This window comes from Pantherophis guttatus, chromosome 1, assembly GCF_059756535.1.
Source record: "Pantherophis guttatus breed Tessera chromosome 1, ASM5975653v1, whole genome shotgun sequence".
Classification (NCBI taxonomy): domain Eukaryota; kingdom Metazoa; phylum Chordata; class Lepidosauria; order Squamata; family Colubridae; genus Pantherophis; species Pantherophis guttatus.
Genome location: NC_142063.1, coordinates 187,409,033 through 187,425,519, shown reverse-complemented (window position 1 = coordinate 187,425,519; position 16,487 = coordinate 187,409,033). Strand labels below are relative to the sequence as shown.

The 16,487-nt window shown below is 35.3% G+C and overlaps 1 protein-coding gene across 2 annotated transcripts in view; it reads left to right on the top strand.

Moving 5' to 3' along the window:
• CD2AP (CD2 associated protein) overlaps nt 1-16,168 on the top strand; it is an 86,400-nt gene extending 70,232 nt beyond the window's left edge. For both annotated transcript variants that reach the window (XM_034426816.3, XM_034426815.3), the window contains exons 14-18: nt 5,552-5,673; nt 7,445-7,528; nt 9,311-9,498; nt 10,160-10,223; nt 12,998-16,168. In XM_034426816.3, the coding sequence (XP_034282707.2) occupies nt 5,552-5,673; nt 7,445-7,528; nt 9,311-9,498; nt 10,160-10,223; nt 12,998-13,039 (500 nt within the window). In that variant the 3' untranslated portion in view covers nt 13,040-16,168. The remainder of the gene's footprint in view (nt 1-5,551; nt 5,674-7,444; nt 7,529-9,310; nt 9,499-10,159; nt 10,224-12,997) is intronic.
• The last annotated feature ends 319 nt before the right edge of the window (nt 16,169-16,487 follow it).

The following is a 16,487-nucleotide window of genomic DNA, read 5'->3' as shown; positions in this document are numbered from 1 at the left end:
TGAAGATATTGAAAAGTACTGGGCCTAAGATGGAACCTTGTGGTACCCCACTGCTTACTTCCCTCCATGTAGGCATAGACCCATTAAGGACCACTCATTGAGTATGGTTTGTCAGCCAGTTATAAATCCATCTGGTGGTGATAGTATCTATCCCACTTTTTTCTAGCTTACCAAGAAGTAGGTAAGCTAGTCCGTTGCCGCCAGACGGTCCTCCGTGACCGCCAGCCCCGTTGCCTATAAAGAGCCGCCTTTACATCTGAAAGGCGGCTCGAAAAACTCCATTTCCTGATGGAAATGTGAGTCAGAGCAGGCGAGGGTAGGTAGAGCCCTCTGTGAAATCCCCAGAGTTTTTTTTTTTTTTTTTTGCTCTTGGGGACGAGCAGAGCGGGGCTCCCTATTTTCCCTCGCCGATGGTCCGGGCTTCGGGAGGACTCTGCTTTTTTTTTTGCAGAGCTAGGCGCCGGGACTGGATCAATTAATAAAATAACAGATGGTTTAATTGAAGAGAGCGAGATTTGTACCTGGGACCCTAATCGCAAGTATTTTTAATGATTTTACAAATGTTTTTATTTGAACGGAAAAAATAAGTTTAAAATGGCGACTGCTGAGGCTTGAGAATAAAGCCGAAAATGAAAGTCCTTCCGTAATAAGCTACACAGTAGCGAAATATACAGTGCCGGCTAGACTAGAAGGAAAATATCCATTTTAAGTTTCTTTTTTCTTGGAGATCTGTATTTGATCTTGTTTGGGGAAAAGTTTTCTTTTTAAAAAAAGAGCTTTTTTGTGTGGCAGGATGGCGTTAAAGTTAATGAAACCTGACAGACAAGCAGTGGGGGGGGGGTGTTCCCCCATCCACAATTATCTGAACAAGCTCTGAGCCTACAGACTTTGCAGATTGGTTTTAATTTAAAAGAATTTCTTCAGGAGGAAATGGCAAAATATCATGAGACTGTGAACCACAAATTTGAAAAATTAAGGCAGGAAATTAAAGAAATGATACAACTAAAGTATGATAATCTGCAACGAAAGATTGTAACAGTGACTAATGCTTTTTCAGAAGTTGTTATAAAGATGGATACAAATATCAAATTATTAGAGTCTAAAATGGAGGAAGTTGATGATAAGATTTATAATTTGGACAATAAAATACAAAGAATTGAAAATGATTTGATAAATATTCAAGACAATAGTTTAGAAGTAAAGTCTAAAAAGGAAGCTGGTCACGAGACTTACAATGCAGAAGATATAAAGCAAGGGATTGAAAGAGAAGTTGTAATGATGCAATACAGGCTCACAGAATTTGCGGTCAGAATGAGAGGGTTACAGGAGAATAACAGAGATGATTTAAGAAAAATATCTGCTCAAGTTCTGGCTGGGATTTTAAAGGTTCATCTTGAGGAGGTATCTTGTAAAATTGACAAGGCCTATAGAGTAAATTCCTGGATTGCAAAGCAAAGGCAACTGCCTAGAGATGTGGTGATTTACTTTACAGATAAAGAAATAAGAAATGATATTGTGCAAAAATCCTTTAATTCTACTCCACAACTGTATGGGAGAAAAATCTGGATATATAAAGAACTGCCGCCTAAGATGTTAAAAGATAGAAAGAAATTTGGACGCTTGGTGACTGAGCTAAAAAAACAAAATATTTTATTCAGGTGGGATGTTCCAGTGGGTATAATATTGAGATATCAAGGAGAAAGATATCAGTTAAATACTGTTGAAAAAGCAGAAGAATTTTACTACAAGGTCCTCAAAAAGCAAAATCAACAAGAGATAGAAATTCAAGAAAAGCAGAAGGAGATGGAAGTAATGAAGAAACAACAAGTTACAGAGGTCTCTACAGATGAGCCACTTTTGGATTCTCTTTCAGAGGTCTCAGCTGGACTATTTAATACAAGAGAGGCGGTTCCGGATTCTAATGTAACGACTCATCAAGTCACAAACCAGCATGGAAATCAATCAGTTGATATACAATTTATAGAACCAGAAAGATTTAAGCCACAAAAGCAAAACCAACAAGATCAAGTTATAGATCAGCATGAAAACCAAATAGTCGATATACAATTTACAGAAAGGAATTCAGGATGGAGATCCAACCCACAAAAAGTCAAGAAAAGAAGAAGCAGGTCTCACAAAAACAAAAACTTTTAAACTAAACAACAGTGTAATGCCAGTTATTTAAGAGATGATTGAATATATGAAAAGATAATTGGCAAAGTATTGGTTTATTTTATCCTGAGGAGAGTGACAGACCTCTGCAGTGCTGTACTTTTGGGATGTGAAAAGGGCCTTAAATTGAATGGATTGGAACTATCTTTTTTTTTTCCGGATTCTTTGATAAATATACTACGTTTATGCTGAGTTACAAGGCAAGAGAGTTATGGGATTGGGGCATGCAGAAGATCTGGTTGTTACCCTATTACGGTGGTTGGAATTAATAATTTGGATAAAAGACACCTCTACAGACACTTTATGGAATACAAATATAAAGTCACTCGGGTGGTTGTTGCTGTTTTTTTAATATGAAGATATTTGCTATTGATGGGGGCAGATGGTAATTGAAGATACCGAACATACTGTTGGAATTAGGATGTGATGTTACCCTAACATGGGTGATGGAGTTTACAATCCAGCTGAAAGACATTACAGAAGATATTATATGGATTACAAGCCTAAAGTCTTTTTAAGAGGATTTTATTTACATAAGGGAATATTTTTTAGGGGAGTGGGCAGAAGAATAAAGATATTAAGATTTATTAAGTAATGATGAGGGTGAAGGAAATGGGTAGACTATGAACTGAATAAATGTTAAATTAGGATTTATTATATAGTTTTATAGCGGAAGGTTGTTTTGAAATGTTAGATTAATATACATAAAAGATTTGATTTATTATTATGCTAAATTAGGAGTTATATAATGTTATAGTAGAATGTCATTTTGAAATGTATAGTATAAGGGGGATATGATAATTTTATTAGAAATAAAGGGTCAGTATATGGGGATGGAGTAAGGGGATGGTAAAGTATTATATAATCTGTTATGAATTTGGGTTTTATTATGAAGTAGTCACAGGGGGAGGGGAGGGGGAGGGGGGGTTAGGGAGGAGGGGGGGAAAAGTTGAAAAATTTGTATTTGAAAAACTTTCAATAAAAAAAAGAAAATAAATAAATAAAAAAAAAGAAGTAGGTAAGCTACTTTGTCGAATGCTTTGTTGAAGTCTAAGTATATTATATCAGCAGCATTTCGCTGGTCTACTAATTTAGTCACTATGTTGAAGAATGAAATAAGATTGGTTTGGCATAATCTGTTTTTAACAAACCCGTGCTGACTGCTAGTTATTACTTTGCTCGTTTCTAGATGTTGGCAGATCTGTTTTTTTATTATCTTTTGCAATATCTTCCCAGGTATTGATGTTAGGCTGATTGGTCTGTAGTTTCTTGGGTCTGGTTTTTTTTTTGGGGGGGGGTTCCCTTTTTTGGAGATGGGAACCACATTAGCTCTTTTCCAGTCCTCTGGTAGTTCCCTGGTGGGGACTAGGATTTTTGAAAGATATGGCACAGTAGTTCTGAGATGACATCTGCCAGCTCCTTTAGAACTCTGGGATGTAATCCATCAGATCCCAGTGATTTGCATTCATCAAAATCAGACAGGTGTTCTCTTACTACTTTTTTTTTTTTTGCTTATTTTAACTTTTATTTCTAGTCTGTTTTTTACAGTTATGTTTTTGGCAGGTTGGGCTATAGTTTCTTTTTGCGTTTATTGTAGAATACAAATGCAAAATTAACCTGAATAGTTTGCTGGGAATATCTCTCCTGTTCCCGTGGATGAAGATGTTCTGATGAATGTAATTTAAGAAGGACGTGCTGATGTGGAATTTCTGTACTGGAGCAACCAGTCCACAATCACATCAGTCTAATGATCTGTTTTTTTAGATACTTTCTTATACTTTTTTCTGGTCCTTTTAAGATTGTCGAACTCATTTCCTACTTTGTTCTGGTAATCTTGATATGAGATCTATATAATCTCTCCTGGGATTTTGTTTTATACAGTTAATAGTCTTAGTAAATAGCCATTATATTTATGCAAAGAAAGATTATCTTTTAATAGGGACTTGATTTCCTTTTTCATAATTATGAGGCTCCTCATTTCAATTAATCAAAAGCACTTTTGATAAATCAAGAATCAGGAAATGAGAATTTAGCTTCAGCCCTCTTAGCCATTTGTACAATTGTGAAATAGAAATTTAAAGAAATAATCAGTAAAGATAGTATTCACTTAGTGACTGCCCTGGACAGTGTCTGTTCACAGTTACTGTAGTGCTGAAAAACTAATTTGTGATCAATACCAGTATTTCTGACCTTTACAAGTTCTCTCTTTCCATCACGTGTTTGCTATTCCAGTTGGTTAATATGCATTGTCCTGTACAAAATCGTAAGCACAGTTGCAGTTACATGATTTTCATTTAGGAACCACTTTGCTTAACAACTGAGTTACTGGCCCCAGTTACAGTCACTAAATAAGAGTTATCTGTACTCTAGGGTATCTCTACTCTCTTCTTGCTGCTGCTAGGAAAGAATGTATGAGGGACGTAGTACTATGAAAAATCTGTTAGATGGAGGACTCTATATGTATGAAAGTATATGAATTGGGATCAGTAATATAACTAGCACTGTCTGAGAGTAAGGAGATATTGTGAGTATAGATGGTACTTAGGTTACCACCGTTCATTCAACAAGAGTTCAAATGATGCAGAACAAGGGAGACTTATTACTGTCACGTGATTGTGATCTGGATGCTCCACCTGCGTCCCTGTGGTCACATGATTGTGATCTGGGTGCTCCACCTGCCTCGCAATTGTTGAAGCAAGCTGCAGTCACATGATTGCAATTTCCGAAGTTTCCTGACAGCTACCCACATACAAATTCAGTGGAGATGCCAGCAGAAAGTCAGAAATAGCAGAGTCGCATGAGATCCTCACTTAAATTAGGGCAACCAGGAGTGCTGGAACTGCCACTACTAAGTGACATAGCCATGTGATATCACACTTTACAGTACAATTGCATTGCTTAGCAATAGCAGTTTTGGCCCAATTGCTGCCATAAGCCGAAGACTACCTGTAATGTGAAATAGGGGATGTGTATAATTGGCTTGGGTAGGCGTAATTTTGATATGCTTGATAGAGATGTATAAACAGGATACAAATATTATAAATGAAGAGGTGTACATGAGATGAATTGGCATAAAAAAGATATTTCAAGGTCATGTCCCGTGGGAGACGTGTCACAAACCTGAAGTGTGGGAGCTGGCTCAGTCACTTCTCTATTTGAATTGCATGCTGTTTTGATGTTTTAAGAAAGATCTATCCTTGCATTAGAAATTCGTGAGTTTCTCTCCTACACTGTCTTGCCTCTTCAACATTTTAAAGACGGCATATTCTTTTAACCTATTAATACTCACTCCATTTCTTTTCCATGTTAGAATGTAGATATGAGATGTTGAAATCTCCTGAGCTTTCATTATGTTCTCTGCTTTCAATTTTTTTTTTAGAACTTTTAAGTTTTGATGATCTATCGCCTACCTCAGATAATTTATCACATCCCACTGCAAATAGGCCAAAGATGCCCGGCAGAAGACTTCCTACTCGCTTCAATGGCAATGGCAAGAATCCTGTGAGTACATGAACCACTTATATATAAATTACCCATCATAATGGGTAATTTAAATTAACCATGAAACAGGTCCCTGTACACACTTTGGGTCCCAAGCCCAGTTCAAAGCCAGCAGCGTTGGGACCATTCTGATCTCCAAAGGGAGAATGTTCTAGAAGGCGAGTGCTATGACAGAAAAGGCATGTCCTCTAGGCCCCACCAACTGGCATTCCTTAGCCAACAGGCCCCAAAGCATGACCATTCTGCCTGACTGGATTGGACAGGTAGAAACCTTTTGGGCAGAGAAGGATGGGTATTTGGCTTGCATCTGGAAAATAAAAAATATTAGAGTGTCTATGGAGATTCTCAGTCATCCTGGTCATGGTATTTTTTCAAGAGGCAACTGGACCTTCTGGTTGTTCTTCGAAGACGTTTTGCTTCTCATCCAAGAAGCTTCTTCAGCTCTGACTGGATGGTTGGGAACGGAAGGATTTATACTCCTTGCAGAGCTGGTAATTTGCATTCTTTTAGCGAGTTGTTAAGATCACATGGAGGTTTATCTATGTCATCAAGGTCATCTGAGTGGTGCAAATGAGTGTGGAGCCTTCTTGGAACTGTTGAAAGGACTGTGTTGTAGACTGGAGATAGATGATATCATATCCCTCCCCCTCTATTGAGAGAATGCTGTTCAGTTTTGACATAGATGGCCTCTTTAACTCTCTTTCAAATCAGCAGTCCTTTTGTCCAAATTGTGGACTTTGTTGTCTTCAAAAGAGTGGTCTGTATCTTCTAAATGCAGATGGAGTATTGAATTTAGTCCTGATAGGTTTTTTTCTCCTATGTTCTGCCATGCGTTTATGAAGTGGTTGTTTTGTTTTCCCAATGTACAGATCTGTACATGGCTAACTGCATCATACTTCATATACCACATTGCTCAGTTTGTGTCTGGGTGTTTTATTCTTGGGGTGGACAAGCTTCTGCCTTAGTGTATTCTTGGATTTGAAGTGAGCATGTACATTGTGTTGGCTGGAGATCCTCCTGAGCTTTTCCGATATTCCTGCAACGTATGGAATGACAATGTAACTTTGTTTATTGTTCTCTTCGTTGTCTTCAAAGAAAAACCAGAAAATCCAGTCGCCTCTTGAAAAAAGCACCTTTGGGACAACTATGACCTGGATGACTGAGAATCTCCATAGACATCTACAAGTAAAGTGTTTAGAGACCATATAAACAGATAGGGAAACAGTCATTTATATAAAAGTTTTGCTTGTGATACTCAAGTCAGTTTACAATAAATATCCAAAACTTGTTAAAGAACTCCCACACGAAAATCCTCCCTCCCCCAATCATTGCATCAAATCAAATCCAGTGAACAAGAGAACATTATCCATCAAATGCCTGCTGAAATAACATAGTGTCTTCTGGCTTCCAAAACACTAATGGGTTGAGGACATCACTCACCACATTCCAGGACACAGTGCCTAGTAGTTCTCATTTGGGTAAAACTGTAATAGCATAAATTTTAGTGATCATTGCAGATTGTGGAGTTCCCTGAAGCAGCAAGCCCCATTTGATCTCAGACCATGAATCACAAGGTGAAAAGGGTGGTTACTAAAGCATAGCTAGCCATTTTGTAAAGAAATAGTTGCTAACCCAACGTCTTGAATTTTATTAAAGAATAAAATAAAATGTACCAAATGATTTTATAAATGGATATACTAAAAAGCTTTTAGAGTAAATACACTTCTCAAAAACGCTGATTTCTGTTTTATGTTTCCTTTCTTGGTTGAAGCCTACTCAAAACATAGAAAAAAATGTGAAGGTGCGTAAAGAGGAAGAAGAAAGTGCCAAATTAAAATTATCTGAGTGTAAAAAGGTATGTTGACATTGCTTATGTTTATCTGTACTAAGAAGTCAAAATGATTAGAATATCCTAATCATTTAGTAAGATACATTCTTACTGGAATATTCTAATGCGGTAGTTTTCAATCTTTTCTTCACCATGGACTTTCTTTAAATACCTTTTGTGGCCACGAACCACCAAGACTTAACTCAAGATTTAAATCAAAACATTTCTTCAAGCCTTTGCGGAGCCCCTGTCATGACATCACGGTCCCCCAGTGGTCCATGGCCACAAAAGGTGGTTGAGAACTACTGTTCTAGTGCATTGATACAGATTTAGCTTGAGTAATTATGGGTGGTGGATTATTAAAGTTAGATTTTTTTTGTGTCAGCCTGATGAATCAAAATGCACAAATACTGTTATTGACTAAATAAAATATTACTTATTATCTAGTTCAGTTGTGGATAACATTGGAAAAACAGCTTTTTGATTAGCTTTCCTCAAATTTCACATCTTTATCAAAGATATTTTTTTAAAAACTACACAAATTTTGCTGCTGAATTTTCGGGATATGGTCTCAGGATGCTGGGCAGTATAAATGAGATATTTGGGTACTTTTTGAGATTCACAGCCCACAAGTTGCAATATTCCAATAGGGTAGGGTAGGGTAGGGTAGGGTAGGGTAGGGTAGGGTAGGGTAGGGTAGGGTAGGGTAGGGTAGAGTAGAGTAGAATAGAATAGAATAGAATAGAATAGAATAGAATAGAATAGAATAGAATAGAATAGAATAGAATAGAATTTTTTATTGGCCAAGTGTGATTGGATACACAAGGAATTTGTCTTGGTGCGTATGCTGTCAATGTACATAAAAAGAAAAGATACATTTGTCAAGAATCACAAGGTACAACATTTAATTAGTCATAGGGTACAAATAGCAATCAGAAAACTATCGATATAAATCGTAAGGATACAAGCAACAAAATTACAGTCATACAGTCATAAGTGGAAGGAGATGGGTGGTGGGAACAATGAGAAGATTAATAGTAGTGCAGACTTAGTAAATAGTTTGACAGTGTTGAGGCAATTATTTGTTTAGCAGAGTGATGGCATTTGGGAAAAAACTGTTCTTGTGTCTAGTTGTTCTGGTGTGCAGTGCTCTATAGCGTCGTTTTGAGGGTAGGAGTTGAAACAGTTTATTTCCAGTTTATTTCCAGGATGTGAGGGGTCTGTAAATATTTTCACAGCCCTCTTTTGCAGTATAAAGGTCCCCAATGGAAGGCAGATTGATAGCAATTGTTTTTTCTGCAGTTCTGATTATAATATATCATTTTTCTAAAATAAAAGAGACCACATTTTTATTAGAAGTCTTTATTCATGCAGCAGATTGCAAAATAATTTTGGTTTCCTATGATAATAGTCTATCCATAGTTTTAGTAATCATCAAAGTATCAATCAAGTACCACCAGCCAATATTTTAAGCCATTATTCTATATAAGAATATAGATTTTGCTATTTCTTCAATAAATGGCTGTGGTGAAACAGTGGTTAGAATGCAATATAGCAGGCTGACTCTGTCCATAGTCAGGAGTTTGATCCTGACCGTTTCAAGGTTGACTCAGCCTTCCATTCTTCTGAGGTTGGTAAAATGAGGACCCAGATTGTTGGGGGAAATACGCTGACTCTGTAAACCACTTAGAGAGGGCTGTAAACCACTGTGGAGTTATATGTAAGTCTAAGTGCTGTTGCTGTTGCTTAGTGAATAAATTTGACTGTATTCTCGCCATTCTCATTTAGATCATTGTTCTTTTGTTTCAGCCATCAAAACTTACTTCACCAGTTCTGACTTCATTACCACGACCAAGTTCTATTGTAATAAATGCAATTGCTGGAGAAGCAAAGCTCAACCAGGAAACAGATGAAGGGGAAAAATATTCTATAGAAGAACTAAGATCTCAGATCTTTGATCTCCTGTTGGCTGTAGAAAGCTTGAAAAAGGAGCATGGGTAAGAGCTTTTCATTTTTTTCCACAATGGCTTTTTAAAGTGGTTTAGGCATCATGAAGTCCTTCTGGTATTGTTGTACTATAGGTCCCATCATCACATACCATTGGTCTTGTTGGCTAGGGTAGACAGGAATTCAACAGTTGGAGAACCATGTATTACAATTCCTACTATATAGGTAGATAGGAAAAACCTACTATATTTGTCATATTAATTCAATGTTTTTATACATTACCAGAATTAGTTTTGAAATACTTTATAATGTGTTTGTTGATAAAGGGCTAGCTGAAACAACTTTACTTTGTTCATAAGTGAGAACTATGTATGTAAGTACTGCAACAGGAATAGCTGAGATTTTATTTTTGATTGCTGGTTTCATGTTTTATTGGTAATATATGAGTGCATACCAGAATATGCACTCAGATACTCATTTCAGTTTCCTTGCTGGGTGAGGAGATTCTGCACTCAGATAAATATGCTCCTTTTAGTTCATAGAGGAAGTTTAAGGCGGTTAATACTTGATCATATTTCTGCTCCCAAGGTAGGTCATTCCTACTCTATTTGGAAGCTGCTTATCCTTTAAATTGAGATCTAGCTAGTATATTGCACAAGCTATGTAAGGATGGTTTTTCACTGCAATTTTTTGTCTGTGCAAATTTTAAAGGAAACAACTGGAAAAACTGAAAAAAGAATTGGAGGAAGAAAAGCAGATGCGAAGTACCTTAGAGGTAAAATATTTAAAAAGAAGCCCAACAGTTTCCATTACTTTCAATAAAATAATGTAAATTCTTAGCAAGAATATAACAAAACAGCTATAGTAAAGTAAACTTTGACTTCTTTAGGCATCTAATTTCAGGGAACAGATGGGGGGGGGTTGTGGGGTTTTTTTGCCAATTTTCCTCCTATTCTCTGAGATTTTCTGGGGTGATTTTAACCAATAAGATGGAAGCTCCTCTGAAGTACTATGAAAAGTAGCTGGTGATAAAATGCAAACACAAAATCGGAGGCACAGCGAACTGCTATATTATGTGAATGGCTCTATAAAACAATGATTGTTGATATACAGGTAGTCCTTCACTTATGATCCTAAATGAGCCCAGAAATATGATTGTAAATCATGCCACCCATTAAGCAAGTCATGTGACCAAACTAATTTACAACATTTTTGCAGCTATTGCAAAGTGAACACAGCAGTTGTTAAGCAACTCATAGTTCTCAATGGCATATTTTGCTGGAAAGCAAAAGTAATAACCAATTTCCAACAAAAATTGTGTAAATTGTGTTCACATGACCATAAGATGTTGCAAATGGCTATAAATAATGCGCTGGTTTCTGGGCACACAAAATGTGATCACATAAATGTGGGGGAGCATATGTTGGAACTTCAAATGTGACCAGTTGTTAAGCAAAGACTTCCTGTACTTTATTTGAATTTTGCCATTCAACTATTCTTTTACTGAAGCCTCAAATTCAGACTACTTGGTACATATTTGAATTTTCACTTTCATTGTGGCAAGATTGCAATTTTGGAGAAAATATTTTAAAGAGAAAATTGGTAAAAGACTAGGTAAATGTTAGATGTTATTTCCAGCTTTACTATACAAATGACACTCAATTTTAATTTATGTATTTAATCTCCATTTTGTAAACTACATTACTTTTATATATTTGTAGGAAATATACCGTAATTAGTGTTTCAAAGACTGTTAGTGATTGATCTTTTCCTGGCTTAGAATTTAAGCAGAATTGAGTCTAATTAGTACTTGAATGCAAATTGACATAAAACTGTCAAGGGTGCAGCTAAACAGAAACTTAAAAACACTTCCACATATCTGCGTAGTCACTTGGAGTTAAATCTTGAGAAAATCAAGATGTTTCAAAGATTCTAGGCAATCCACTCGTTCCCATCAAAACTGCAGTCTTACAAGTTTGCAGGAGGTAAAAATCCTCTCCTGTAAAATCTGGTATTGAAATTGAGGGCAAGCGATTCGTCTATAAAACTGAGATAGTCAGACCCACAATTGAAAGCTAAGGGTAAAGAATAAAATGGCTACTTTAGATTTAAGATTTTCTCTTAAGATTTCATCTTTAATTGATATTTATTCCAGCTATGGGTTTCCCAGAGAATAAATATTACACTGTACCATAGAGGACTGTGGTGTTAACTGAAAATTCTCTGTTCTTCAAATTTATTTGGTTATTTTCATGCATTTCTAAGATATCCAGCTCAAATATTTGGCAGACATTCAACTCAAACAATGGATGTTTCTGGGCAGCACAGAACAAAAGTAAACAATAAAAATATAGGAGGAAAGTGTATTATGTGTGTTTGTCACCTTGAGTTATTTCTAAAAATAACAAAGGTGGAATAAAATAAATCAATAAGTAAAAATAACAAGAAAAACATGTTAAAAAACAATGTAAAATGGCAACCATAATTAATAACTCAATTAGACCCAAACACCTGGAGGAAAAGCCATGTTTTAACAATTTTTGAGTTGTTAAACTCAAAAAGTAGAGTTAGAACCCATCATATATTGGAAGGGATTATTTCAGAGCATAGGAGTAGTCACCAAAGAGATGGACTTCCTACATCCCATAAGAGGGCAGTATTTAAACAAGAAAACCTGGAGCATATACTCCAGGCTGATGTTTTGGGGAACAGGCAGTTCCACAGATATTCTGGTCCTAAGCCAAATATGGTTTGAAAAGTCCTAATTAGCATCTTGAAAGGCACCCAGAAGCCTGCTGGGAGTCAATGGAACTAACAATGTGGTTGCATCCCATGGGCATAATGAGCTCCACCATAACTTTCTGGGCTGTTCCATTTAGACTAAATTAAGACTTCAGGTGGTCTTCAAAGGCATTCTCATTGCAGTTAAGAGATTACTAAGGCATGGGTGACTATAAGCAAGACCTGCTGATGTAGGATCAAGCACAACTGGTGCACATTATGCGGTTGAGTATACAAGAATTGATGATGCTTTATTCTGTACCAATATATAATCTCACCCAATGGCTTCATGTAGGTATTAAAGAGGGGAGGGAGAGAGTAGAGTCATGAGGCACTTTGCAAAACACTCATTAGTAGCAAAGCCTTGAATCATTGAATTAAAACCTTCAGAACCATACAAATTGGGATTCAGTTTCTTGAAATTCCTTGAATGAATTTGTTTTTGGTATCCATTTTTGCTTGTTTTCTGATGTGTTTTATTTATTTCATCCTTCATTGCATTAATTGCCCAGAGTTGCTTTATGTGAGACAGGCAGCCATATAAATTTAAATAAATAAGTTACATGGAAGAAGCTGTTGTGGTGTTGCTGCTGCATAAGACTGTCAGGGCAGAGGATAACTTATCCCAGTAATAAATTTCAAGAATATAATAGAATGAAGAGCAGTACTAAATTTAAAATATATTTGATGGGTTGTAAATGTGTATGAAATATGAAGCATTCTCTATTTGATTAATTAATTAATGTTTATTATTTATATGATTCACAGATGGAAATAGAAAAGCTCAAGAAAGCTCTCATAACTACATGAAAGAGCCGCATTCCGTTGATCCTTAATGTGCCAGGATTTCAGAATCAGAAATGAAATTGACTTTTTTAAACCTCAAGCCAACGGATGATAGCATTCCATTAGAAAAAAAAATCTGAGTATAATCTTATTTATATTCTGTGAGCTATGAGGAAAAAAATGGATAGCTTTTTTGTTTGTTTCTTGCCAATATAGGAGAGGCCTTATTTCTTACTGTGCAGTATGGCAGGGTTTGCTTGAGAATACTACTGAATCTGTATAAAAGGGGGGTTCTTAGTATATTTTTATTGAATATACCCTAATTTTAAGAGATCTGTACTATAAATAAGGCAATATAACTTTGCAAATAAACTGTAAAAATATATAGTATAGGAGAGAGGCAAATGGTATAGTTTTATACGTTTACTAGTCTTTTCATCATGCTAAAGGGAATATGACGTTAATCATACGCTGTTTTATTGTTCAGGTCTTTTGAGTTTGTTCTCACTATGAAGCAGAAGGATCACCAAACTCTACCACTATGATATTGTAATATTTCCTTAACTGAGAATCCAAAGTACAGTACTGTGATTCTTGCACTATAGAATTTATAGAAAGGGTCTATAATTAGGACATATGGACACATATAAACACATGAATACTTAGAAAAATCAAGGGATAAAATTGAGATAATCCTATAATATGACATTTTTGCTAATTTCTACAGAATTGACATGTTAAATATTCTCTTGAGTGTTTCATTTCTTTTTACAAATTATAAATCTAACACTACAATATTATGAGCTTTAAAATGCTTTGCACTAATAATTGTAAAATTTTAAAAACCTACATATAACAAAATATTTAAAGCTACCAGTTTTCTAAATGCAGTCTTAAAATAAGGGTATATCATCTACATAGTTGTTAAAGTATTCAGTAAATCAATAATGAGTTTTTAGATAAATATTTGGCTTATGTTTTAAAATTCAAATTGAATTACTGTATATTTTTAACAAAGTTTCTTTGAGTCATCTTGTTTTAAGTTATTTCTACAGCCTAAAATCCCATTTATTTTCTGTAAAGAAGAAAAACAACTTATTCAGTGCTCTGTTCAAGCCAAAGATAAAAGTATAATTCAGCCCTTTTTTCTTCTAGCATTGCTATCCTAAAACTTCATTGAAAGAGGAAACTGTTTCATTAATGATTTTAGGCTTGTTCTAAATGAGTGGAATGTTTTGATGCCTATGTCCTGTTTTATATGGCAATAATATTTTGTCTTGGATGTGAGCAAACCATGTTGGTGTTTTTAACATAAAAAATCTTAATTCTAATTGCAATTATAAATCAGTGGATTAAAATTGGAAATGAAAAAATGGGTGTGTAAAGTCATGATGCCTGTTTGCTTACTATATATATACAGAGCTAATAACATATAACTAATATATCACTTAATGATCATCCTCTGTTGCCAGTTTTTTCTTAGTAATCATAGTAATAAATAATGTTCTCAGATTATTAATTTCTAGCTCAGAGAGATTCACTTCATACTAATTTATAAAGAGATTGATTATTCTTGGCTTAGTAGTCAAAATTACCATTTGTGGGTTTATTGGCCTCCTCATTTTGCAGAGAATTCAGAGATGGGAGGCATGTTTGGTCTTGAACAGATCATTTGCAAGTAATCCTCTGCAAAATTTAGGAGAAAGAGCAATAAGCCATCTTCTTCAACAAACATGGTAGACTGACAGACAAAAAAGTTGCCCATCCTCCAAAGTACCTAAAGTACCATTGTATTTTGTTGTTGCTGTTTTATCTAAAAAGTAGTTAGAAAAGCTTCCCCCACTTTTCTTTGTCATAGGAAAAACTAGTTTTTTATATTTCCGTGAATAGCAGCAGTTACACATTCTAGGTGTCATTTTGCAGAGTTTTGCAGAATAGAAACTTAGAAACCATTTGCCTTTTCTCTCCCAATGTTCATTAAAGTATTATTTTTTTTCCAGTACAAGGTAGCTTTTTGATAGCACCTTCAACCCTGACTTTCTATTTTTTTTAACCTACACACACACACACACACACACACACACACACTAACACTATACAATTGAGAAAGCATGGGGAATTTTAAAACGTGACTTTGGGTTTACAAACAAAAAACAAAAAATAAACCCAAGCACCAGCAATGAGAGATAGTTCGTACTTTCTTGGGAACACTCCAGCATAGAGCAAAGCTGCCTTTTCTTTATTCCATATCCCCACAGAAGAAAGATATTTTTTCTCTCTTGCAAGGGGATTTTTTTTAAAAGCTGCAAGGATTTTTTCACCAAAAATCCACTTCTTCCTTCTGGTAACTGAACTTGAAGGGAAAATGACTTCTTCATTCTTCCTAGGATAAGAAAAGGAATGATTTTCCTCTTCCCTTCATACTTTTTCAGAAGCAGAAATAATAAGTAAAAATGGTGCCTTAAAAAGAAAAGCCTTACTTGCACTAGTCAAAACATAGTTCTGTTCCTCCCCAAAGCTATACTGAATTGTTCCACAACTAGAGGTTTTGGTGCAGTACCGAACCTGGGCAGAGTGGAACAGCACACTCAGTAAGAGGAGATAGATGTATGATCTCTTAATTGATCAAATCCATCCTAAATTAAACAAAATGGCCTTGAGTGTTGAAATTTGAGAGGTTTTTTTCTGATTTCAGTTCCTTTACACCCTACCATGATTATGCAAACAAGAATTGGTTTTAATTAAAAAAAGGTTATTTATATACTCCTTATTTAGAACCTGAATGTGAGGCAGAATAGGTCACTGTAAAACAGTTTTTTTCTACCTTGAAGCTTATAGCAGATAAATTTAAGACAATCATGGAACTCAGAAGTGTTAATTATTATATTGTCTTTTTTCCTGTAGCAATAAATAACCAAGTGCAATGACTGATGTAATAAATCCTAGAGATTGCCACTATGAAGGGTTTTTTTTTTAATGATGGCTATTTTCTCTAATGTCTGTCTTTATGCTCTGTGATGGGAAATGGGACTGGATGCAGACATTCCAAAGAATAAAATTTTTTTCAAGGAGGAATCTTTACTGACTTGTTTACAGGTGCTGCAAAATTATGTATGCTATCAGAATGCCACAAATAAAATTATATGCTGTTAATGTGAAATGTATTTTTGTTTAAAAGCATTCAAACATCTTTTATGTCACTCAACTGTATTTGTGTACAGAGAAAAGGACATTTGTGTGATTACAAAACAAATAATTCTATTTACATGTGAGAGGTGAGAAAAATTTTGTCACCACTGATTTTCAATTTTTAATTTTTAAGATGTCAGTACAATATAGTACAATCAAAATTTTTACTAGATGGAATAAGGTAACATTATTTAATGATACCATGGTCTTGAATTCAAAACCATCTTTGAGGAGGTGAATGGAAATATTAGGGAAATCTGGAAATCTGATTAGTATAAAATTG